A 27,029-nucleotide genomic window follows, 5' to 3' on the forward strand; every position below is an offset into this window, starting at 1 on the left:
ATATTGTCGGCACGATAAAAAGTTAGAATCGGTTTCTCGCCGGAGTTGTAATATTCTCAGAATCTATGGGAAATACCTGACTTCGGAAGTGGTGCATTCGATTCGCATCCGGATATGCACCAATGCACCCTTCTTCCGATGCAGGGTATCTTGCATGGATACCGATAAAAATCCGTTACCGGCGAACTGCATTTTCTAAAGATTGATCAACAATACTGGATTGGGAACGGATCGTCCAGAGCTCGTAGAGGTAGCAGTTTTACCTGTTCTGTCCTCTAATAGGGAATATAGGTCTGAGAACGAGAAAATTAGTGACATTCGTAGATACTACTATGTCGCAACCTACGCGATTGAAAATACTGAAATGATACTACGCGTGGATGTATGCGCACGTGGTTTTTGTTGAAATGTTTGTTTGTGGTTTTGGAAATGATCCAGCTAAAAACGGAGTTTTCGTAATAGCGAAAAATGATGTATGCAACTCGTTGCAAAACTCGATTTTTTTAGCACTCGTTGTATTTATCCAACTCGGCGAGCCTTGTTGGATAAATGTACAACTCGTGTTGAAAAAAATCATCATTTTGCAACTTGTTGCATAAATAACTATTTTCCCTTCTTTCGACGGTGTTTTTGATGGACATGCCTTTAACATTTTAATCGAAAAATAATCTGCTCTAGTATGAAGGCTATTTTTGCATTATGCTGAACTAATAGTTCTTTGAATTTGATCTTTAAATATTTTGCAAATAAATTTTCCCTTCTTTTATCAAGTAATTTTCATCAAGTGTTATGTCCAAACTGGGACAAAGCTTGATCTGCAACGAAATATTCAATGAACGTTCCCATTATTTTTAACTGCGAACTTTCTTTGTCAATTTACTATTTTCAAATATGTATATCGCAACAAGCTCAAAGATACTCTATGTTTTGTGATGTAGAAAAAAATATTATTCCAAATAGATCTCAGACCCATCACGAGTTCTATTTAGTGATGCTCTCTAATGTCACAACAATTGTTGACATTCATGGCTTAAAAAATCTCTAAATGAACATCACGCTTGTTGAGACCCACCAAAAATATTTGCTATGGGCTCGGTAGTGTGGATCTCAATGAAAGCTTAAAAAATGCCGATATTCATTCTAAGTCAATCACTATGCCAAACGGCCATTATGCCAAACGACCGTTATGCCAATCGACTTTATGCCAAAAGGCTTAATGCCAAACGACTTTATGCCAAACGGGGTAAAATCGTTTTGTATATCATTTTCTTTACATAAAGTAGGCTTATATGCAATGTAGTGGAAAAATGTGTTTTGTCAGACGCCTATAACCCTCAATCATTAAAAAAATTGAATGCATTCAGCTGATTTAGTGGATTTCCACTCACTCAATGATTTTATGGTGTGTACTGCCAGCTAATGAACGCCCAAAACCAAATGCAACTCGAACGGAATCAGAATGTGAACAATCATTCAGTACTGCATTCGATTGCCTTCGGCACTCAGAATCGGTTCCGACTCAATCTGTTGCCGTTTTAAACTTCGCTTGAAGCTCGGCGGAAAAGCATAATAGGTATTAGAAATTGAAACGATCATAGTAGTTGGAGAAACGGCAACTTCACTCCTGAATATGCATGGAAGCAAGTTAGGTTAACGCAAATATCTAGCGTTCGTTTCTCAAGCTTGCGTATGAGTTACGGAAGCGAAGAACTTGGCGGAACAAATTATTTTGTCATGATAACAATTTTCAAAGTGACTAGAGTTACCCATTAAGGAGTTTTAATAAATCTACATTTACGCATGTTAAATGATATGTTTGAGTTCCAAGGATTTGTTGGAAGACCTAAAGTTGCACACATTCAAACCTGATTAAGATTTATACAAATCTAAAGGGAAGATGTACCAATAGTGAAGGTAATAAGCACGATTGAACTTCATTTAACTGCCTAAATTTAAGAAGTGCAATTAATGTACGTGTTAATGTTGTAATGCAGTGATCCTCAGGCCTGTTTTTTCAACCATTTTTATTTCTGATTGCGGATAGTTCTCATAATAATTTAATTTCATATTTTGATAACTTTGGGAGTAGAACAGCTCCCCGAAGAAAAAAAATCCGGAACTTATCAGACATAAGAGATACAGCCATCACGTGTGGCCCACGGGCCGCACTTTGGTGACCACGGTTGTAACGGGAAGTAACGACCATTGACTTGATGAGAAAAAATATTTCAACGCAGTAACCCACGGCATGTCAGTGAAAAATAATACCTCCACTATTGGTACACTGTTCCTTTAGTTGCGGTATATTCTTAATTTGTGTTCCAATAGTTGCGGTATCCGTGGTTTTTTTATGGGATCCTCCACTATAGGAACACTTTACCGCAACTATTGGTACAAGTCAGGAAAGTTTTAGCAATTTTGGTGATATTTCATCAGTTTTATACCAATTTGAACGCTCTTTTCAGCTATTCAGGGTGCCAACAGGCCAATGCGTCGATTGGCAGTATCGGTTCGGTGAATAATGTAATAAAATCAGTGAAAATGGCACTACCGCAACTATAGGAACACCCACACCTAATGGTTCACTTACCATAATATGCATAATATTGCTGTGTGCGTTTGAAATGCAAATATCAAATACGGGAACACCAAACGCGGTAAGATTTTTCATAAAAAAGCGAAGTCAAAGATAGTCTTTCTTTGCTAGGTTGGCGGTGATATGGAACATGGTTGCTAAGTGTCCTTTGATTAGTTTATGTTACCGCGTTTGGAACGCATTTGAACAAGATTTGCACGTCAAACGCAAACAGCAATATATAAGCGATTGAGGATTTTTATATAGTTTTACGTACAAATATTGTCCAATCAAATGCAGTTTTTTATGAATCTATGACAAAAGGTCGAAAGACAAAAGGTCGAAAGGACACAAGGTCGAATGATAAAAGGTCGAAAAGACAAAAGGTCCAAGAACAAAAGAGAAGGGACAATCTATTTTCAAAGATGAAAAAAAAAATCCCACCAAGCAAAGCACTTACGACCTTTTGTCTATAAACCGTTTTTTTACAGTATTTGCGTTGAAGGAATACATTTTCTGTATCAATCTCTTACATTTTTTGCGTGGTATCAAACAATATTGTACAATATTTGTAGAAAGTCTTGTTTTAAGTTTGAGCACACTGTTTCAGTATTGTATGAAAGAGATTTCATTATTTTGTTAATATTCAAATACCACTCACCTCGAAAAGTTGGTCGCAAACTGGTTGTAGATGAAAACTTTATGATGAAACGGTCGTGCTAGGCCTTTGTTGGCCAGTCGTATCAGATCAGTCTTATTGCGAGGAAACCGAACTCGCTCGTCCAGCTCGTATGTTGGCACCACGTAAGCCGTTGGGTGGTGCTGCGGCCGCTGGTTTCTCAGAAATTTGTCCAGATGTTCGGCAAAGTTTACACTTGGGATGATGTCGACGTCCGTCAAGAAAACGTGCGTACTTTGGCAACCTTTGCGTGCGACGTTTCGCAGATGGTTTTGGGGATAAGGATTCTTGATGCGCCACTTGTTGGTTTCCACTTTGCGCAGTTTTATCAGATCGTTTAACGTCGCTTCAGGTTTGGCACAATCGAACTTGGTGAAGTCACCCACGTGGATGCTTTTGAGATGAGTCGGAGCGCGATCCTTTGGTAAAGCAAGGTGGAAACTGACCCGCTCACGAATCGTTTTGAAGCAGTTTCTTAGGTAGGATAAGTAGATTTGTAGCAGATAGAGTTCATCATTTCCGGCAGCAAAAATTGCTGTTGAAATAGGACCGGACCAATGATGAGAAACTTGAACTAACGAGTATATTTTTTCCAGTGAGCTCTGCGTGGCTAAACATACACTGAACCGCTCCGACAACTCCGGGTACTTCTCTCCAATCACAGCAAAATCGAAAAATTTGTACAGTCTCCGGGAGTCCCAACGGCCGAGGCGTAGATCCAACCCAGAGAAAACGGCCTTATCCGTATTGTTGGTGAGCGAATCGGCCAGCACATATTCCAAACAGGTTGCCGGTGTGAGGATCGGGGCTCGTGGAACCAGCGAAACACTGTCCTCAATATTGGCGCTATATTGATTGCTGCAATCACCATTATGGAGCAGTCGTACGGTTAGAAACACATTAGATAGAGTGAGAGCTAAAACACTGGCTATACTCAGGTTCCAGAGACGGCATGCCTGTCGAATGGAGAAAAAGATGAACGATTTAATTGATTGTGACCACGCGGTTAATAGAATTTAATGTATAGAACAATCTCGGAACAAACTCCAGTTAAAACAATAAATCAAATTACACTTCCTGGACCTATCCCAAACAAGATCAAATGGATTCCCCGAATCCAATCGCCATTTGCCATCGATGCGACTCAGGAAAAACAAATAAATTTTAAATGGATTAATTTTCGGAAGAGCGTTTGCACTCCATTGACGATTCAATCCAAGCCCATCCATTAGTGCAGATTTTTTATGGCGGTAATTTTTTGTTCTTGCTTCGTAAGCAATTCTCCGGGGATTTCAATCGAGCGCAGTTGAGCCTGGCCGTTGTCCTGGGCACTGGTCCACTGGCTTCGCAATAATTTAATCAAGAAAAACTTTTAGCGGCCTAATTAGGCTGCCATGCTTGACTGGAGAAAGCCTTAGAATCTTCCACTACTGAGAGTATTCGAGTCGAAAAGACAAACGGAAGATCGTTTTGATGGTAGTGGAAGCGAAAAATGTTTAAGCAAACAACCACTTCAGTCGCAATTCAACGTCAGCATTCAGTTAGTTTTTACTGCCTCCATTGAAAATATGGAGTAATTTAAATTATATTATGTATCATTAATAACATTTAGGAGGCCCAAATGCAGATCGCTGTTAGTGACAATATGATCAGTTTTGAATTGAGTAAACCGTAAAACGGGATGCCGTTTTACGGTTTACTTGCCATATTAGATCAACTAGCAGGCACCTACTCTCTTTCGTTTGAAATTGACCGTAACTAATAAAAATTCAGCGCATAAGTGGACCAAGAGTGATGGGCAGAAAAACAAACCTTATTCCTTTGTTGCTGATGATTTCCCTCACAAGATGTAGTTACTGCCTACTTACTCACAGGAGTAGGGATGATGGCATAGAGAAACTTTGGAATCAAGCCCCACCAAAATACCCGCAAAAGTTTATGAGCCAAGCACGAATGCGTCCCGGCCCTTATCCTAAAGAACCGCAAGACACACGCCAAGACAGATTGAGAGTCATGACGAAGCTGATCATCGTGGGATTATTCTGATGCTTGATGAGACACTGAATTATTCAAAATGTTGGGCTTGATGTTTTTGTCAGGTTCTGCCATTCCCCTCCCCCTACTGCGCTGAGGAAACAGGCTGTATACCTATGAAGGGAGCGGGAGTGTTTGTCTTTTTCCATTCTTGATTAAAGTTGATGCGAAATCCTCAAAACGTGTCCCAGGTAGTGCCGATGGGAGTTATGAGTGGATATAATTAGTTGCTTTCACTGGGAACAAATGAGAAGTGTCGTGTTGATAAGCTCAACTTAGGAACTCTCACCGAGGTGTTTAGAAACTTGGATAAGGTTTAAGTAATCATGTTTGAAAATATCTCAATTTGAGCGCACACAAGTTTTTTCAAGCGCTTTTCCGTATTAAGGTAAATAGGTATCATCGTTGCGATTTTAGTTGTACATGGTGATGACTGTTTCTTTTAAATGAATTAATGATTGTAAAAATGCTAGTACCAATTTTAACTTCCAGTCTACACCCAGTTTTGCATATCTATAACATTTGTCTTGAGGGGATTTTTTTTATCGGACAGTTTGGGCCGAAGGTTCTCCGATTTGCATGAAATTTTCACCAGAGGTAGAGCTCGTGGATACATGACCAAAAGTGAAATTCAAAAAAAAATATAGTGGCCTATTTTCTCGGAAAACTCTAGAGTAAAGTGGGGCAAAAGTTCGAGTGGGGTAAGAGTTTCTTTTTAAGATTTCTAGCTCAATTCAAAACAAATCTTATAAATGTCATTGTGGTTCGAATGCTATTCAAGTAAGAGACTTTTACTCCAAATATCATAAAAATCGATTGAGATTTGGAAAAGTTATGGCTATTTGTTGTTTTTTGACGTGAATATTGTACTTGTTTTAATTATGAATCGTGGTTTACGGCCAACCAGCCGAGTGGAAGTTTAACAACTACCGAAAAGCTAAACATTACATATAATTTGCAATTGGATTAGATGGACAAATTGATGTGAAGATTTGCGAAAAAGTTACACGTCTTCTCAGTGAGAATCGAACTCACGACTCCCCGATCTCTAGTTGGGGCGCGTTAACCACTACGCCATGAGAGGACTCATGAACGCAGAAGTTAACCTGAATTCGATTTCAGCTCAATAATCACGTGGTCCTCTTTCGCAAAGTGCACCTCTTTCGGAAGAATTAGATGCCCATCCAAACACAACGCTTTCTATATATATCCAATGCCTAGCCCGAGAGCGCATTGTTTTTTAGGTATAGGAATAGCACACTACACTAGCCAGCAACTGCGCTGGCTGAGGTTTCTATTGTGTGGGCTTCCAATGGGTCGCGACGTTCTCAAACGACCGGTTACGGAACATGAGTCCGTTGCTCGATAAATACTTGTTTTAATTATGAATCGTGGTTTACGGCCAACCAGCCGAGTGGAAGTTTAACAACTACCGAAAAGCTAAACATTACATATAATTTGCAATTGGATTAGATGGACAAATTGATGTGAAGATTTGCGAAAAAGTTACACGTTTAAAGTTCTCACTGAGAAGACGTGTAACTTTTTCGCAAATCTTCACATCAATTTGTCCATCTAATCCAATTGCAAATTATATGTAATGTTTAGCTTTTCGGTAGTTGTTAAACTTCCACTCGGCTGGTTGGCCGTAAACCACGATTCATAATTAAAACAAGTATTTATCGAGCAACGGACTCATGTTCCGTAACCGGTCGTTTGAGAACGTCGCGACCCATTGGAAGCCCACACAATAGAAACCTCAGCCAGCGCAGTTGCTGGCTAGTGTAGTGTGCTATTCCTATACCTAAAAAACAATGCGCTCTCGGGCTAGGCATTGGATATATATAGAAAGCGTTGTGTTTGGATGGGCATCTAATTCTTCCGAAAGAGGTGCACTTTGCGAAAGAGGACCACGTGATTATTGAGCTGAAATCGAATTCAGGTTAACTTCTGCGTTCATGAGTCCTCTCATGGCGTAGTGGTTAACGCGCCCCAACTAGAGATCGGGGAGTCGTGAGTTCGATTCTCACTGAGAAGACGTGTAACTTTTTCGCAAATCTTCACATCAATTTGTCCATCTAATCCAATTGCAAATTATATGTAATGTTTAGCTTTTCGGTAGTTGTGAATATTGTAATTTTTGGTCAAATTTTCGTTGCATGGAACCAATTGAAGATAAAATCTTTTTCAATATTTTATGTAAGGGCGTTTCTAGGCCTATCATAAGGTTGCTTTGAAGTGTATTAGATTTTCCATAAATGCTTGAAAACAATTTTTGGCCCATAGTGGGGCAAAAGTTCGAATCAGCGGGGCAAAAGTTCGACCCATGTATAAAATCACGGAAAAAAAATGCAAATTGCCTAAAATCCACATATTATCTTCAAATTTAGTTATATTTGTCTGATCGTGTGAAAACTGTCACCAAAATTTTACATTTCCACTTAGTTTTGCGAAAAACTGCTATTTTTGGGTATATTACAATTAACCCGGTTTTGGGCAATTTTTTGATGAAAATTTAGTGTGTATTTTTCGGCCCCACCGGTGGGGCAAAAGTTCGAATAAGACAATCAATTTTGAAACTGTTATAACTAAAAATGGGTAAATATTTTGACACAAATTTGTTCAGCAAAATTATAGCCAATATGTTGAAGGTACACTGTATTGTATTTGTTTTGTTTTAACTGCTATTGTTTTCCTGGAAACTTTGATTATACCACTAAGGTCGAACTTTTGCCCCACCTTACTCTAGATGAATTTTCACGATTTTTCTATATACCTACCTCAAACTTTGAAAATTCATATCTCCTGAACTTTGCATCGTAGAACAAAAGTTTTTTTGTGAAATCGAAAGGAAATTTTTTCAGCAATCTATTAAAAATATAAAAAGAAAAACATTTCTCGGAAAAATTTTCACCATGGAGAAAATTGTCGAAAAATAGCGAAAAAACTATCGTCTGTATCATGAAAAATTTCCAAAAAAATATTTTTTGTTTCATCAAACCATACTCTAACTTTCGTCCATAGACGCCAAAGTGGTATCTTTTACCGTTTAGGCGACAGAACTGAAAAACCGATGACCACCCGCACGCATCCCATAGAAAAATTTGTTCTATTGTGGGCCTTATAACCGTGCGCTAACGGCGGAAGTAATTTACACGCATTGTAAGTGTAACGCAGTAAACCATCCTTTCCTTTCCAGTCAGAAGAAGCTTTTCGTCAATCAGACCACTCTCCTTTGGTCTGTTGGGTGTTTTGTATGTACTTTATTCGTAACCTTTACTATTGAGACCAACAGTCTTTAATTGAAAACGATCCTAACATTTAATAATATAGGTAATAGGAACTGACCCTCAGCAAGCATGGGAAAATTCACTCACTCACCCGAACGCCACCGATGAAAAATAGTAAAAAAAACTTCTGCTATCGAACATTCAGTGATAGCTGAACCGTCCTAGGCGGAGTGTAGCATGAAAGCGTCGAAAGCGACTGTGTAAAAGCGACAATCGGAAGGAACGCGAAGAGAAGTGAATACTAATACTCTTGTATTTGCGAGGCACGAGTTAATGCACTTAGCATCCATTCACCGAATGCATTGAACTGACTGAGAGGATTCCTACTCACTGAATCATTCCGTGGTGTGGACTGCCAGTCAGTGAACGCTCATTAGCACTCAAACCCGAATGCCATTCGAACGGAATCAGAATGTAAACAATCATTCCTGGACAAACATTTCAAAAGGGCACATTGACATTGGTAAACATTGGCTTTGCAAGCCGCTGTTGAACCCAGTTCAACTCGATCACGCTCACCAATACCACTATCAGGAAAAGCTAACACCAATATTTCTGATAGTGGGGTTAGTTTGCGTGGGCGGGCTAAAAAAGGCTCAACAGCAACGTTTCTGAAAAAAGGCTCAAGACCTCTTGGTCTTGGTATTTTGGTATTTTGGTATTGCATTCAACTGATCAGATGCCGTTTTTTGTTTCGCTTAGTGCTCGCCGAAGAAGCAGAATGGGCACTGGAAATTGAAACGTTCGGCTTGGTTAAAAAACGGCTTTCTCGCTCCCGACTGTGCGTGGAAGCGCGTGAGGGAAACACAATAACTGAGTGAGTGTTTCCCATGCTTGACCCTCAGTATCATATAGTTGCCAAGCAAAAAGGATATGTAGGGTGCCGGTGCCATTAGTAGACTACCTAAGCTATAAAAAATCATAACAAAATATCGAAAAGCCTTATCTTTTGGCGTCAACAGAAAGATTTCAACCTCTACTATATGAGAAAAATATAAAAAGAGTGATAAAACTAATTTTTTAACATAAAATCGCTTGAGCCACTATTGGTACACGTGTTCCAGTAGTTGCGCTAGTGCTCCAGTAGTAGACGTTTGGGAATTGGGTCCTAAAATTTTTAATAAAATCTTGTTTTTATTTAACAACACGAAAGAGCATGTTACTTCAACTACTTTAACATTTTTTCCCGCTCAAATAACGGCTATATCATGTTTTAACTTTAATTTAAAAATTGGGTCCATAAATGAACCTTGACACTTGAGATCATGTTTGACGTTCGCTTAGTCGACAAAAATATCACAGGGGTTTTAGTTTTAACACTGGGGTTGATCCTATCTGACATTTCGGAAGGGACACGGAAAACAAAATACACCCAAAATTTGAGTTTAAGCCAAGGGGTGTGACAAAATCTAAAAAACAGAAGAAAATGTTTTTTGGACTTAAACCAACGGAAAACACTAGAAAATTGAGTAAACATGTATTTTTGGCCTAAACTTAAGCGATTGGCACTAAAATCGGGACAGGGCTTTAGGACCCTATTATACAAGGAATTTTAAACAAAAAGGCAAATTTTTACACAGGTTTATCATTTTTTCCTTCGAACAGCAACTAATATCTTTCAAATGAAGCATTAAGAACATCTCTGGGACTTTTCTTCTTTTTTATACAGTGAAACCTCCATGAGTCGATATTGAAGGGACCATCGACTCATGGAAATATCGAGTCATGGAACAGAAATTCTTTGGAAAGCTGCTTCTAGGGACCATCATAGTAACCTTGAAATTATGTTTTTAGTATGGTTCCATGAGTCGATATCGAGTCATGGAACATCGACTCATGAAGGTATCACTGTACATCCATTTTAAAAACTGCTTCCATCCGTTGAACCACTACTGGAACACGACGGCAACTATTGGTGCAAGGGAGCAAATTTTTTGCGTAAACTTAATTATTTATATGACTTTTTGATGAAATAAAAAGCTGAAATTTGGCAAATCGACTAAACTAGAGGCGATCTATCCACCAAAAATAGCACATGTCGTTTTTATCAAAAAATGTACGTTTTATTCCATTGTCCAATCTACTGGTACATTACAACCATTGGTACCGGCACCCTAATATGTAATTTTCTTGCTTTTTTAAATTTGTTCAATTTATCAAATGATTAGATAATTAACTAAAAGCGCGTGTAAATTACTGCCGCCGTTAGGGCACGGTTATGAGGACCACAATAGAACATATTTACCTATGGAAAGCGTGCGGGTGGTCATCGGTTTTTCAGTTCTGTCGCCTAAACGGTAAAAGATATCACTTTGGCGTCTATGGACGAAAGTTAGAGTATGGATTGATGAAACAAAAAATATTTTTTGAAAATTTTTCATGATACAGACGATAGTTTTTTCGCTAGTTTTTCGACAATTTTCTCCATGGTGAAAATTTTTCCGAGAAATGTTTTTCTTTTTATATTTTTAATAGATTGCTAAGAAAATTTCCTTTCGATTTCACAAAAAAAAAACATTTGTTCTACGATGCATAGTTCAGGAGATATGAATTTTCAAAGTTTTAGGTTTATAAAAAACCGTGAAAATTCATCTAGAGTTTTCCGGGAAAATAGGCCACTATATTTTTTTTTAATTTCACTTTTGGTCATGTATCCACGAGCTCTACCTCTGGTGAAAATTTCATGCAAATCGGAGAACCTCCAGCCCAAACCTGTCCGATAATTTAAAAAAATGCCCTTGACTAGGTATAAATAACGTGTTTTTTATATAATTCTAGTATCTAGCCACACGCGTCGTTTTCAGAGCACTATAATTGGCATGCAGGTTATGCTGAAATGTATGTTTCAATCAAGAATGATTTTTCAATAAAATTTCCCATAGGGAGCCGGATCCTATTCTTGGCACTTTTGATCCACTTCGGCAATAGGGTTTTTTGAAAGCTACAGAGCTCAAAATTTCACAATGTGCGTCATACTTAAACGCTTCTTACTGCAAAGTTTCAAACAATTCGGTCGAGAAAAAACCTTCATGCCAAAGTGAATCATGGAAAAGCCCAAGTGATTCTGCACCCTAATAAGCCTCTTTTTTCTCGCTTGTTATTTAAAAATATTGTGAAAAAAAAATATATTTGTGGTGCGACCAAGTGCAAAATATTAAGAAAAAGGCATCCCGAGCAGAAGAAAATAACTACTGAATACCAAATTGAGGTATTCCATACCAGACAATTTCCAATACTTACAACCTGAATGAGGTATGAATGAGCCCTGCATAAGAGGTAAAATACCTCAAATAATACCTTATGCATATTCTACAAATACCAAGCTGATAACTAGATCAGGTATTGTAATACCTTAATAATACTTGATAGATTTTCATATAAAAGTGAAATTTTTCAATATCTCCAGCAGTCCTCAATAGCTATTGAATACCAAAATGAAGTATTTTTAATTGTTTTTCAAATACCATTTTAATACCAAAATGAGGTACCGTAAAACGGGGTAACTTTAATAGTTTTTTCGAAGAAAACTTGAATATTTATGCATGCTGTTTCAAAGAATTATAATTTATATTTTTAAAACAAGTACTGGTATCCTAACTATCGATAGCAGTTGCTAGATTGACAAAAGATTTATTCTGAATGGATGTATAATTTTTCGAACAAAATTGAATGAATTACGGAACATTTATAGGGTGTTGCATACCTCTAGGCGTTTAACGCTATATGGTAATATTTGACTTCGATTACAAAAACGCTACCAGTTTGCAAAAATGATATTCGCTAAGAGATTTGAGACCGTATTTATGTTCTACTGGAACTAGGCTATCAAGGATAAGTGACGAACTCATTCTGACTTCATCAAATAGTGATCGTAAAACAGATTGTTTGTGAGCTTTAAAAAAATGCTAAAATCTTATAAATTTTCAATGTTTGTGTATAAATCCTAAATATACTTGATTCCAACGAAAATAGCTTTAACATTAAGTGTCATACTAATACTCTTTACTTTTGCATTCGTTTTGCTTAACTGATTAACAGGAACTTTGCTATTTCGTTTAGTATGTTGTGGGTCTCGCACTATCAAAGTTACCCGCATTATCAAAGTTACCCCGTTTTACGGTATTGACAACTGAATAATACCTAATTATGGTATGACACCAAAATATGGTATGCATAAGTTATTGGGGAGTTATTTGTTCCTGCTCGGGATGTGACTCAAAACAAAGGGAAATAAAGAAAAAATAAATCTGAGCCTTGTCAAGACAAATGCTACAAATATAAAACACAGGATGTAGAATTTCGTATGGAGACTTCAAGTGTGTTTAAAAAATAGATGTGATAAAAATTTGGTTTTGCAATTTCAACCAAATTATATCTGAAATAATAGTTTAAGTCCTATTTTGCATGAATTAGATCACAAAAAAAGTTGGATAAATCATACTTTTTTGTGAACATCAATGAAACCAGTGTTTATACAATTTGGGCGACATGTAGCTAAAAATTGCGACGTGCTGGAACATTTCTGAGAACGGCAGCAGAACCAGTGCCCCCAAATCTATTAGAGGCACATAATATTATGAAATTGTAGATCAAATACTGAACTCTAGCGAAAAAATATCCGAGGTACATTCGATTTGCTTAATATGCTGGTTTAGACATAACAATCAACAAAAATCGAATAAATTATGCAGTCAAAGTGGACCATGTGCTTTCTATTAGAAAAAAAATCAGCGCAATGGGGAAGCTGAACAAAATGGAAGATATGCCAATCCATGGGCTCTCGGACTTTTAAAAGACACCGGCACGTTAATGCGTCCAATTGACGATTTGCCCTTTGAAGGAAGCACCACACCAGACAACGGACTAGCATGCAACGCCCAGTGGCACAGTCGAAAAACGTTTCTGACGAAAAGCTTTCCATTTTGAAACGGGAATCGAGCCCACACTCCTTGACACGATGCGGCTAAATATTTGGTAACACTAATTGCACTTCCATGAAGCCCACTTTTGCAAAGAAAAATCGCTACCTCTGAATATATATCGCCTAATTTTGTTATTATTTGAACAACTACCGTAAAACTAAACAAATGTGCGCTTTACGAAAGAGGACCACGTGGTTATTGAGTTGAAATCAAATTCAGGTTAGCTTCTGCACCCATGGTGTAGGGGTAACACGCCCGTGGTGTAGGGGTAACACACTCTATCTAGTGAACAGGCAGTCGTAAGTTCGATTCTCATTGAGATGACGTGTTACTTTTTCGCAAATTTCAGATCAATTTATACATTTAATTCAATTGCCAAATATATGTAATGATTAATTTTACGGTAATTATTCAAACTTCCACTCTGCTGGTTATCCGTAAACTATAAATCATAATTAAAAAGTATTTGTTATTATTATTATTCATTTGCGTGATAATTAACATTGAAAATAGCTTACATTGCCTGCTGGCAATGTTTTTCATCGTAAAAAATACTTATCTATGTCTATGTTTAGTTTTTTCATAGAGGCCAATGGTAGACGATATTTCATTGTAAAAGTATGGTTTCCCAAAGTAAATCTTATAAAAACTTGTAACGGCTGACGCTAAATTATACACGAATAAAAATTCTGAAAATTACTCCTAACGTTAATATGGAAAAGTACAAACTTATATTATCTTCATTTATTTTCACACGAAAGAATTTCTTGCATGAAATATTGACACAAGCCCAGCAAACAATTGAAGCACTCTCAGCCAATATTATTTGCTTTCTGCTGTATAACAGTTGAATTAAAGTAGTGAGCGCTTGAAAAAATGAAAATGGTCGGAAATATAACAATTAGCTTTAAAACAGCTGTAACGCAGAAGTTTGCAGTTACAAATCTTAGCAGACTATATTATCGCTTGTTAGCGAGATTCCAAAACTTAGAATGTGCAACGCCTTGCATATTTATTGCGGCCCATCAACAAAAAATGTGAGAAAATCAGTTCCTACAGAAGCTTTTGAGGTCATACGTTACATTTTGTTGAAGATGACATTTGCATTTGGAAGCATTGGAATAAACGCAGATACCAAAGATCATTTTCTTATTTTTCAATCGTATTGACTTTAATTTACCACAATTGGTCGGCGTTAAGTCAGAGTGAACCAAGTGACATATTTGATAATTTGAGAAAAATGGGTTTAAAGTCTAACGCTCTGTAATTTTTTGAACTCGTTTAAATTTTGGTTCAATATTTCTACACGTCTCTATGTTTTTTTCAAACAATATAACGTGAAGTGATAATCATGAAAAATCATAATCCAAATCTCTAAAAGAACGATTTTTTGATGGACTATGTGTACTCGGTCCACTCTGACTGAACTAAAGACCACCGTTAAGTGAGTTGGTTCACTCTGACTGAACAATGTGGTGTAAAACTTCTAACCGGCAATGTTGATTTCGCAACATTGTATTTTGGTAAAAACAAGCAACTGCTGAACTGCTATGTTTTAATTCGCCGGTATAAACATCCGCTGCGAAATTAAAACATACGCAAGCATTTTCTTAATCAGGTCACCCAAGTGGTTGACCACCCGTGTGTTGCATTCTCTATGGGTCTCGATGGAAACGAACTCAACAATAAAATCATTCGATAACCAAAAGTCTTGGAGTGCGCTTCAATCAATGAAGAAGTCCCTGCAGTCACAAAACAAGTTTATTACATGGCGACATCGTGCCAGAGTGTTTGATCTAATGAGGGAAGTGAAGTGAACCAATGTGAACCAAGTGATTGAACAAATTTCGAATTGAGATTGAAAACAGTGATCGACTAGAACTGATAGCTGAGAAACGCGCCACGCAAAAGGAAAAGTTTAACAATTGGTGCGCGAGTAAATTAATCAATCACGATGGGTTGGTTTTCCAATGAGGAGGTCATTACGACCAACAACGCGGTGTGCCCGCAGGAAAACCATCACCATGCACAAACGATCGCGCTTTGTGCACTAGCAGCCGTAGCCGTTGGCTACGTGCTCATAAAATCGCTGGTGAAATTGCACAGCAGTCACACCATTAGAGTGGCTGAACGGGTAACACGATCGGCAAACCCGCAAGTATAATAACAACTAGAAAATGACCGCAACAAGCACCGGTGATAAAAGTGACAATTCTTAATGACGACGTGAACATTGATGCATACAGTGAACAGTGGGCAAAACCGAACTCAATTTCCCACATAAATCATCACGGTCGAATTTAAAATGTGCGTTTATGGATGGTCAAGTAAAGAGTGACAATTTGACGGCGTGAATAAACAGTGTGTGCTCATAGTTAGCCAATCAGAAAACTGGTGCCGAGAAGAATATTAGAAAAGCAGATTGGAGAGGAACAGATTGGAGGTGACGATTGGAGATCTGAGAGGAACGCTGACGAAGGATGAGAATGCTGAAGAAACCCATTACCTGACATACCGACGGTGTTAAAATGATGAAAGGAGAACGGCGTAGTCATCGACATCAATGTGAGTGACTCAATATTTAAACTATTTGATTTATTTCATAACAAATGTAACAAAGTGTCAACTACAGACTTTATTTCGATGTACGAACTGAACGATCAGTAGATTATTAATTTAATGTGTTTAACGAATTGAGTGAATGATATGTAACTGTTTTTTTTACGATTCTTATAAACTGTAGTTGGTAGATTTATTATGGTAGACGAGGAGAATGAACTCAATGGAATTTTAAAGTTACTAAACGACGATACAAATTTACGCAAATCACAACGAATTCGTATTGCAAAACTTGAGCAGGCTAAACGTTTATTAACCACAATAAAGAACAATTATCAAAACAACATCAAATTTTATACGATTGACGTTTGGCAACGCTCAATTGAAATATTCAGATTGATAAAACAATCAATAATCATGCCATTGGAGCCACATCCATCGTACAGACGTACGACGGATCGGCGGACGCTTTAGAAGCGTTCATCGACTCGGCAAATCTACTTGATGAGCTAACGGACGCAGCAAACAAGACCACAGCAATCAAATTTCTTCGAACCAGACTCACTGGCAAAGCCAGATTGGGTCTGGCTAATAATTACAACTCGACTGCAAATTTAATCAATGATGTTAAGCAGAGGTGTGAGGTAAAGACCTCACCAGAAGCTTTAATGGCGAAATTAAACGCCATCAAAGAAAAGGATTGTGACAAGCTATGCGAGGAGGTGGACTCACTAACAAACAAATTGTCATCCTTATACATGGCTGACAATATTCCGCCTGACGTTGCTCTAAAAATGGCAACCAAGGCCGGGGTTGACGCCCTCACAAAGAAAATCAATAACCATGATACCAAAATTATTTTGAAGGCTGGATCGTTCAGCACGATCCAGCACGCCATCCAGAAGGTACGTGAAAATACCACTACGGATGCGCAGCCACAGATATTGTCCTACCGGACAAATAACAGAGGACGCAGGAATGGTCCGCCACAACAACAAAGGTTTGGATCACAGCAGCAGCAAAGATATCATTTTAACACAGGAAACCGGGGAAGGTTTCAACATTTTTATTCTGGAAATCGCGGGAGAGGATCGCGTTTCCAATATCCGCGCCAAAACTACAATAACTATCAAGCGCAAGGGCAAAATTTCCACCCACGTAATGTTTACTATGCGGAAGTGGGAAACAACCAGTCCCCCCAACAGGGTGGAGTTGGGGGCATGGCACAAACTCAAATCCATCCAACAACTGTACCCAACCAAAATGTACAATTAATGCATCAACCAGGCCAAGTGTCGATTGCTCAGTTCCAGAGACTATAAAAATCTATCGAATTGAATCGAATTGCTCTAATTTCGTGTCCATGAAATTAAGTATCTCCGATTCTTTACTGATTTTACTGGTCGACACAGGAGCTGAGGTATCTATTTTGAAGCCCGACAAAATTAACCCAAACCAAATTATAGACACAAATGAAAAATGCACTATTACAGGAATTAACAATCATACGGTAGATACGTTTGGTACTATCATAACTTCAGTCAATGTAAATCCCCAAAATGAAATTACGCATAAATTTCAAATTGTTCATCAAGAATTCCCCATAGCCACTGATGGAATTCTTGGACGTGATTTTTTTACAAAATTTCACTGCAAAATCGATTATGACGCATGGATTCTAACTGGAAATTCTAACGGAGAGGAGTTTGAAATTACTATCGAAGACCACATGAACGGAGAATTTATTTTACCTCCACGATGTGAGGTGTATAGACAAATTCACCTTGCGGCCGATAGAGATTTTGTTATGCCCTCAATGCAGATTAAACCAGGAATTTTCTGTGCCAACTCTATAATTAGTGCAAATAACCAAATTGTAAAGTTAATAAATACCACTGAAGAAGTGGTGAAAATCGATGCAAAATTTTATGATTCAATAATACCATTGGAAAATTTTCACATTCTGTCTTTAGGTCAAACAGATAGGATTGATCGAAATGATAAATTGAAAAAAAATTAAACCTTTCAAACACTCCTGATGAGTGTAAGCCTCAACTGCTTGATCTATGCAATAAATATAACGATATTTTTGCATTACAAGAAGATTCCTTAACTTTTAACAATTTTTATGAGCAAACAATTGCTTTGACGGATCCCAGTCCGGTTTACATAAAAAATTACCGGACACCGGAATCCCAACGTGTGGAAATTAATAGCCAGATTGATAAAATGATAACGGATAATATGATCGAGCCTTCGGTTAGTCCGTATAACTCCCCGATTTTATTAGTACCGAAGAAATCCACAACGGGTGACCCAAAATGGAGACTCGTTGTTGATTTCAGGCAACTTAATAAAAAGATTGTGGCAGATAAATTCCCTCTACCAAGAATCGATGATATTCTCGATCAACTCGATAGAGCAAGATATTTTTCAACACTTGACTTGATGTCAGGTTTCCACCAGATTCCTTTAGAAGCAAATTCCAAGAAATTTACTGCCTTCTCCACAAATAACGGTCATTACCAATTCACGCGTTTACCGTTTGGTTTGAATATCTCACCAAACAGTTTCCAGCGTATGATGGCAATCGCCCTAAGTGGATTACCCATTGAATGTGCTTTCTTGTACATAGATGACATCATTGTTATTGGATGTTCGATTGAGCACCATTTGAAAAATTTGCAACATGTTTTCGAAAAGTTAAGAAACTACAACCTTAAGTTAAACCCTGCGAAATGTAATTTCTTCTGTGCTGATGTCACTTATTTAGGACATCACATTTCAGCAGAGGGTATTCAACCGGATAAAAGCAAATACTCAGTAATTGCCAATTATCCAATTCCTAAAAATGCGGACGAAGTCAGAAGATTCGTCGCGTTTTGTAATTATTATAGGCGATATATTCCCTATTTTTCAGAATTAGCAGCACCCCTCAATAAATTGCTGCAGAAAAATGCTAAATTTGAGTGGACAATACAATGCAAAGATGCATTTGTGTCCTTAAAAGAAAACTTATTAAACCCACAAATCCTGAAATTTCCGGATTTCAACAAAACCTTCATCCTATGTACCGATGCCTCTAAAATAGCTTGCGGAGCAGTCTTATCGCAGCTTCACGGAGACATTGAACTACCCGTAGCCTATGCGAGTAGGACGTTCACTAAAGGTGAGCAAAACAAAGCTACAATTGAACAAGAATTGTTAGCCATTTACTGGGCCATTAACTACTTTAGGCCATACCTATACGGACGACGATTTTTGGTGAAAACAGATCATCGTCCCTTAGTCTATTCGATTAGATCTTGAAGAGTACAATTTTGATGTTGTGCATGTTAGTGGGAAGGAAAATGTTGGTCCTGACGCATTATCACGCATTGAGATCGATTCTGAACAACTTAAGAGCTTATCAATCTTGCCCGTTCAAACCAGATCCATGTCTAAGAGAAAAACTCCCGAACTTGACGAACCGCAGAGTCACAAAGCGAATGAGACTGATCACCTCTGTGCTTATGATTCTGTAAACAACCTGGATGCATTCAGCCTACCGAAACTGACTTTCGAAAGTATTAACAACATTATTAACGTACGAATAATGAATAAAAATATGAAAAATGACTTTGCTCTAGCGCAATTTCATTATAATTACATCGATGCAAATATACTAAAAACAATTATTGAAAAAGTCGACACTATGACCAAAAAGTTGAATATCAGAAAAATAGCAATTGCAAATAACAACTTGATATTCCAACGAGTAAATAAGCAAATTTTTAAGGAAATTTGTAATACTACACTGAAAAATACAAAAATCGTGCTGTACACAACCGCACAAGTTATAACAGATACTGAAATCATAAACAATCTCATCAAAGAGTACCACGACAGCCCTACTGGAGGACATGTAGGCACGTCAAGACTCTATAAAAGGTTACGTTCTAATTATTATTGGAACGATATGCTAAATACTATTAGATTTTATATTAAAAACTGTTCCAAATGTATACAAAACAAACATTCGAAGCATACTAAAGAAAAATTAATTAAAACAGAAACACCAATGAAATGTTTTGACTTAATATCAATAGACACTGTTGGACCTTTTACCAAATCTCAGCATGGCAATCGTTATGCCAAAACTATTCAATGTGAACTTTCCAAATTCGTAGTAATAGAACCAATTCCAGATAAACAAGCCAAAACTTTAGCTAAAGCATTCGTGGAAAAGTTTATACTAGTCCATGGATGCCCACTTCAAATTAAAACAGACCTTGGTACGGAATATAAAAATGAAGTTTTCGAAGAAATTAACAAATTGCTTTCAATAGATCACAAATTTTCAACGGCTTACCATCATGAAACAGTTGGTAGCCTCGAACGAAATCATAAAGTCTTGAACGAATTCCTAAGAAGCTTTGTAAATGCAGAATACGATGATTGGGACCAATGGATTCCATATTATTGTTTCTGCTACAATACTTCTCCACATTCCGATCACCAATACACACCTTTTGAATTGGTATTCGGAAGACAGCCAAATTACCCTTCATCTCTAAAAAACGTTAACACTATCGATCCAGTATATAATATTGAAAATTATCATAATGAGCTTAAATTCAAGCTAAAAACAGCAGCAGTAAAAGCCAGAGAATTACTCGATGTAGCAAAACAGAAAAGAATTTCTACAACTAGTTCCAGTCCAATAAACATAACAATAGGAGATACTGTTTATCTTCAAAAAGAAAATCGTAGGAAGCTAGATCAAGTTTATACAGGTCCTTTCAAAATTATTAACATAAATCATCCTAATGTTACAATAGAAGACAATTCAAAAAATCATCAAATAGTACATAAAAACAGAATTATCAAAAAACAATAGTCTAACAGTTGAAACCATAACAAAATTATAATAAAAAAAAATGTAATAAAAAGTGTAATTTTAAGAATTCACAACAATGGAACCTTACATATTAAGAATAAGAGATTCATCGAGAAAGCATTCAATTTTTTTTTTCAATTCCGAGAATAATTTCGCTATGCTACATTATTCTTCCAAAAGGGGGAAGGTGTGGTGTAAAACTTCTAACCGGCAATGTTGATTTCGCAACATTGTATTTTGGTAAAAACAAGCAACTGCTGAACTGCTATGTTTTAATTCGCCGGTATAAACATCCGCTGCGAAATTAAAACATACGCAAGCATTTTCTTAATCAGGTCACCCAAGTGGTTGACCACCCGTGTGTTGCATTCTCTATGGGTCTCGATGGAAACGAACTCAACAATAAAATCATTCGATAACCAAAAGTCTTGGAGTGCGCTTCAATCAATGAAGAAGTCCCTGCAGTCACAAAACAAGTTTTCTAGGAAAATAACAATCATTTAATGCTTGTATGGTCAAATTGGGTGCATATCTCTAAGATAAACAGATTATCGAGACCCTTCGACACGAGTATCATGAATTCTTAAATAATCCATATAGTAAATACCAAAATCAGTGACATTATGATAGCTTGAAAATGAAGGTTTTCCATGGTCAGGGCATTGAAGACCAGAAATATTCAAATATGCGTTCAGTCAGAGTGGACCAAGCGAAAATATTGAGTACCGACCAAAATATGCTGGCCCAATGAGCGGGTCCTAAGACATGCCATACATACACCATAGGACTACCGTAAACTTCTATCGGACTCTGAAATTGACTCAAAAAATGCAGTAATCTATCATTTTATTGCTTTTCAACACTTGGTCCGCTCTGTCTGCACAGAATTTGTTGCAATTTCTGACCACCCATCCAAATATGGTAAATGGTCAAAAATCAAATTCAAATGCATCGAATTAAGCAATATTTATAAATTTCTATCGATGGATGAGTAGAAGAATGATTCGATGTTGAAAAATCAGACAAATCTCCTGAAATGTTTTTCATTTCCTCACATTCCTCAGCGCGCTGATCATTTTCGCTGTTATGGTAATAAGCACTTGGTCCATTCTGACTGCACACTTTTATCGATTTTTGTTGATCATCCAAAGTAAATTTATTACATATCTCTCGCAGTTTACAGCATTCTTTAAATCTGATCAAAGTGTAACGGAGGTAAGTTAATTTCGCATCTAATGAGAGAATAATCCAATTTTTCCAAGTTTTGTACTTGGTCCCCTCTGACTTAACGCCGACCAATTGTGTAACATTCACAACTAAATTGTGAAAATGGATTGTATGTTTATTTAAGGTGAAGATGAATCGAAGCCAAACCTCAAATTCGCAAGAACACAAATCGGTAGAACCGAATATCCGTTTGAGCTTAAAACTTAATCGGTTGGTCACCACCAGCTAGTGACCAACCGATCAAGTTTTCGGCTTGAACGGATGTTAAGGCCCAAGTAAAAATGATGCAAAAGTCAAAACTGAAAAAGCAGTTTTTGCTTTTTAAATAGACAAATCGAAGAAAATAAAAACACACAGCTCTTTTGTTTTCCAAATAAAAAGGCTGTGTGTTCTTATTTTCATCAATTTATTGTTTTAAATGGAGAAAACTGCTTTTTTCAGTTATGTTTTTCAGCCATTTTTTCTTGCACCTTAAACTCTTCAGATTTGCGCTCTTGTTAAATATAATGGAGTTTAAAAACTATTATTCACAACCATTTGATGTAATAGATATTTAACAACAATTAATCCTGCTGAAAAAAAATTTCATTATCAGATTGTTTTATAGTAAGTGGAATAATCTAACCCCAAAAAAAGATTATCACGAAATAATTCAAGGGATTAAAAAAATATAAAAAAAAAATAAAGTTTTCAGCGTTCAATAATTGAATTTGTCCCACTACATTTAAATAAATAGTTTCACCTGGCTATTTTTCACTAGCAATTACCAATATTTTTGAGAAGGGCTGTGCAAATATCGACGTTATCGATATTATCGATACGATATCCGATATCTCTCGACCCGATATTTTATAATATCGATAAAACTATTGTTGGTCCGATAATCAAGAAAACATTCCTGGATTTTATTGCAAATTTGGAAGATATTTCAATGAAACTATAGATACCCGCAAGTTACAGAATAGTATGACTACATGATTCAAGTAAAAACGCCATAATGCAACAACTGATGTCAAATAAAAGCAGAAATTATCGATTTTGCTTTTACAAATTATTGGATATCAATTCGATAACGATAATGGTAAATTCGATATATCGACGATACCGATATTGCATCAATATGATATCGCCGATAAATCCTCGAAGTGCACAGCCCTATTTTTGAGCGTCAATAAGCAGTAATGTACACTGAATCCCTAATGTTAAAGCTGAAATTAATTCAACTTCAAGATTTTCATCTCGTAAAAATTCAGCAGTTTTTTTCTGGAACCCTACACAGTAAATATTTATGCGCGTTTTGACATCTGTTGACATTGCATCAAGAGTAGCGTTGATAAAAATAATAAAGAGATCTTCGAATTTTGGAAACAACGTTATGAGGCTGATCAATTTTTAACCCTTACAAGTCCGAGACAAACCTTGAATTTTGAAATGACCACAATTCGAAGACTAGTAGATCAATTAATTTGAAATAAATGTTGAAGTAAATGCGGTTAGTTGGTCTTACAATCCTTGGGTCTGACATCCCCTCTGACCCCTTCCCCTTCTCTTGGCAACGGAAAAACCAACCCCCGGTGGGAACTTTGGTCGTATGCTGACAGGGAAGGGGAGGTTTGCTTTTGCTTTTGCTTCTGCAAACCTTAAGCGTCTGTACTCCATGTTAGGAGCGGCTCACAACAGCGTCTGTTCCCCATGTCAGGGGCGGCTGATCATCGTCCGAGTGCCAGAGAAGGACTCTAAGCTAAACTGTGCACTATGGTCCTCCGAACATTTAGAGGGAATGGTCCTCCGGAAATCTAGGGGGTTGGTGTCAGGCCCTGCAAGCCAGCCGTAAAAAAATCAAGCAACGAGTAATCAACGAAAGAATACGAACCGGGACAATCGGCGAAGACCACAGTGACGTAAAGGGACTAGCGATTGGAAGCTTGGTACGTGGAACTGTAAATCTCTCAACTTCATCGGGAGCACACGCATACTCGCCGACGTGCTGAAGGACCGCGGATTCGACATCGTAGCGTTGCAGGAAATGTGTTGGAAGAGATCAATGGTGCGAACGTTTAGAGGTAACCATACCATCTACCAGAGCTGCGGCAACACACATGAGCTGGGTACAGCTTTTATAGTGATAGGTGATATGCAGAGTTGCGTGATCAAGTGTTGGCCAATCAATGAGAGAATGTGCAAGTTGAGCATCAAAGGCCGGTTCTTCAACTTCATTATAATAAACGTGCACAGCCCTCACTCCGGAAGCACTGATGATGATAAACACGCTTTTTACACGCAGCTCGAACGCGAGTACGACAGCTGCCCAAGCCACGACGTCAAAATCATCATAGGAGATCTAAACGCTCAGGTTGGCCAGGAGGAGGAATTCAGACCGACGATTGGAAAGTTCAGCGCCCACCGGCTGACGAACGAAAACGGCCTACGACTAATTGATTTTGCCACCTCCAAGAATATGGCCATTCGCAGCACCTACTTCCAGCACAGCCTTCCATACCGATACACCTGGAGATCACCACAGCAGACAGAATCGCAAATCGACCACGTTCTGATTGATGGTCGGCACTTCTCCGACATTATCGACGTCAGGACCTATCGTGGCGCTAACATCGATTCTGACCACTATCCTGATGATGGTCAAACTGCGCCCAAAACTCTCCGTCGTTAACAACGTACGGTACCGACGGCCGCCCCGGTATGTCCTAGAGCGGCTCAAGCAACCGGATGTCGCAGCGGCTGGACGAAGCCCCTCTTGAGGACAGCTGGAGAACAGTGAAAGCAGCCATCAACGATGCAGCTGAGAGCAACGTCGTGTACGTGGGACGGAGTCGACGGAAAGATTGGTTCGACGAGGAGTGCCAGGAGGTTTTGGAGGAGAAGAATGCAGCGCGGGCGGTCATGCTGCAGCAAGGGACCCGGCAGAACGTGGAACGATATAAACGAAAACGGTCACAGCAGACCCGCCTCTTTCGGGAGAAAAAACGCCGCCTGGAGGAGACGGAGTGCGATGAGATGGAATAGCTGTGCCGGTCTCAAGAAACACGTAAGTTCTATCAGAAGCTCAACGCATCCCGCAACGGCTTCGTGCCGCGAGCCGAGATGTGCAGGGATAAGGATGGGAGCATTTTGACGGACGAGCGTGAGGTGATCGAAAGGTGGAAGCAGCACTCCGACGAGCACCTGAATGGCGCTGAGAGTACAGGTTATGAAGGACGGGATAACGGAGGAAATGCCTTCGTCAGTACCGCGGATAATGGAAACCAACCAGCCCCCACTTTGAGGAAGGTTAAGGATGCCATTCACCAGCCCAAGAACAATAAAGCTGCTAGTAAGGATGGTATCGGGGCTGAACTCATAAACATGGGTCCGGAGGGGCTGGCCATTTGTCTGCACCGGCTGATAGGCACAATCTGGGAAACAGAACAGCTACCGGAGGAGTGGAAGGAAGGGATAATATGTCCCATCTACAAAAAAGGCGACAAGTTAGATTGTGAGAACTTTCGAGCGATCACCATTCTAAATGCGGCCCACAAAGTATTATCCCAGATCATCTTCCATCGTCTGTCATCTGTAGTAAACGAGTTCGTGGGAAGTAATCAAGCCGGCTTCGTTGACGGCCGATCGACAACGGACCAGATCTTTACTGTACGGCAAATCCTCCAAAAATGTCGTGAATACCAGGTCCCAACGCATCAACTTTTCATCGTTTTCAAGGCGGCATACGACAATATCGACCGCGAAGAGCTATGGAAAATCATGGACGAGAACAGCTTTCTCGGGGAGCTCACGAGACTGATAAGAGCGACGATAGAAGGTGTGAAAAATTGTGTGAAGGTTTCAGGCGAACACTCCAGTTCGTTTGGATCCCACCGGGGACTACGACAAGGTGATGGACTTTCGTGCCATGTACAAAACGCTCATAAGACCGGTAGTCCTCTACGGGCATGAAACGTGAACGATGCTCCAGGAGGACCTGCAAGCATTTGGAGTCTTCGAACGTCGGGTGCTTAGGACGATCTTCGGCGGTGTGCAGGAGAACGGTGTGTGGCGGCGAAGGATGAACCACGAGTTCGCCCAACTCTACGGCGAACCCAGTATCCAGAAGGTGGCCAAAGCTGGAAGGATACGATGAGCAGGGCATGTTGCAAGAATGCCGGACAGCAACCCTGCAAAGATGGTGTTCGGTTCGAATCCGGTTGGTACAAGAAGGCGTCGAGCGCAGCGAGCTAGGTGGGCGGATCAAGTGCGTATCAAATTGGCGAGCGTGGGGCAGAACCGAGGATGGAGAGATGCGGCCACGAACCGAGTATTGTGGCGTGAAATTGTTGATTCAGTGTTATCTGTGTAGATGTTAACTAAATGAATGAATCAAGGAGGGGTCCAAAATTGGTTTTAAATGGATATCTAAACATCCAAATGAGCTAGAAGGTTGGTGTCTTCGGCAAAGTAATTCAGCAGATCAAGGACTATCTAGCGATGACAAATTTTATTGAGAATTTATCCACTAGGTGGCACTAGTAACACATTTCATTCAACCATCTGTATCTAAAGACCCTAATTAGCTAGAAGGTTGGTGACTTCGGCAAGGCTGTTTAGCAAATAAAGGGCTATCAAATTTATTTCAAATTATTGATCTACTAGTCTCCGAATTGTGGTCATTTCAAAATTCAAGGCTCGTCTCGGACTTTTAAAGGATAATGTATAGAAAATTCCAACATTTTCTTATAATCGAACGAAAGTCAGCTGGCGGAAATAGTTAAAAAAAAACAATATAATTTATTGCTGAGAATTCTGCTCAAAATTAAGTAAAAAGTTCAATCCATGGGCGTAGCCAGTGGGGACAGGGGAAGGCCGTTGAATC

The 27,029-nt window shown here is 38.6% G+C and overlaps 1 protein-coding gene across 1 annotated transcript in view; it reads right to left on the reverse strand.

Annotated features, from left to right (window-relative positions):
- Window positions 1–27,029, reverse strand: part of LOC5568204 (beta-1,4-glucuronyltransferase 1) — a 125,123-nt gene that overhangs the window by 92,909 nt on the left and 5,185 nt on the right. Inside the window, exon 2 of the mRNA XM_021851372.1 lies at window positions 3,237–4,210. Within this exon, the coding sequence (XP_021707064.1) occupies window positions 3,237–4,210 (974 nt within the window). The remainder of the gene's footprint in view (window positions 1–3,236; window positions 4,211–27,029) is intronic.

The sequence above is a fragment of the Aedes aegypti genome, chromosome 3, assembly GCF_002204515.2.
Source record: "Aedes aegypti strain LVP_AGWG chromosome 3, AaegL5.0 Primary Assembly, whole genome shotgun sequence".
Lineage (NCBI taxonomy): Eukaryota > Metazoa > Arthropoda > Insecta > Diptera > Culicidae > Aedes > Aedes aegypti.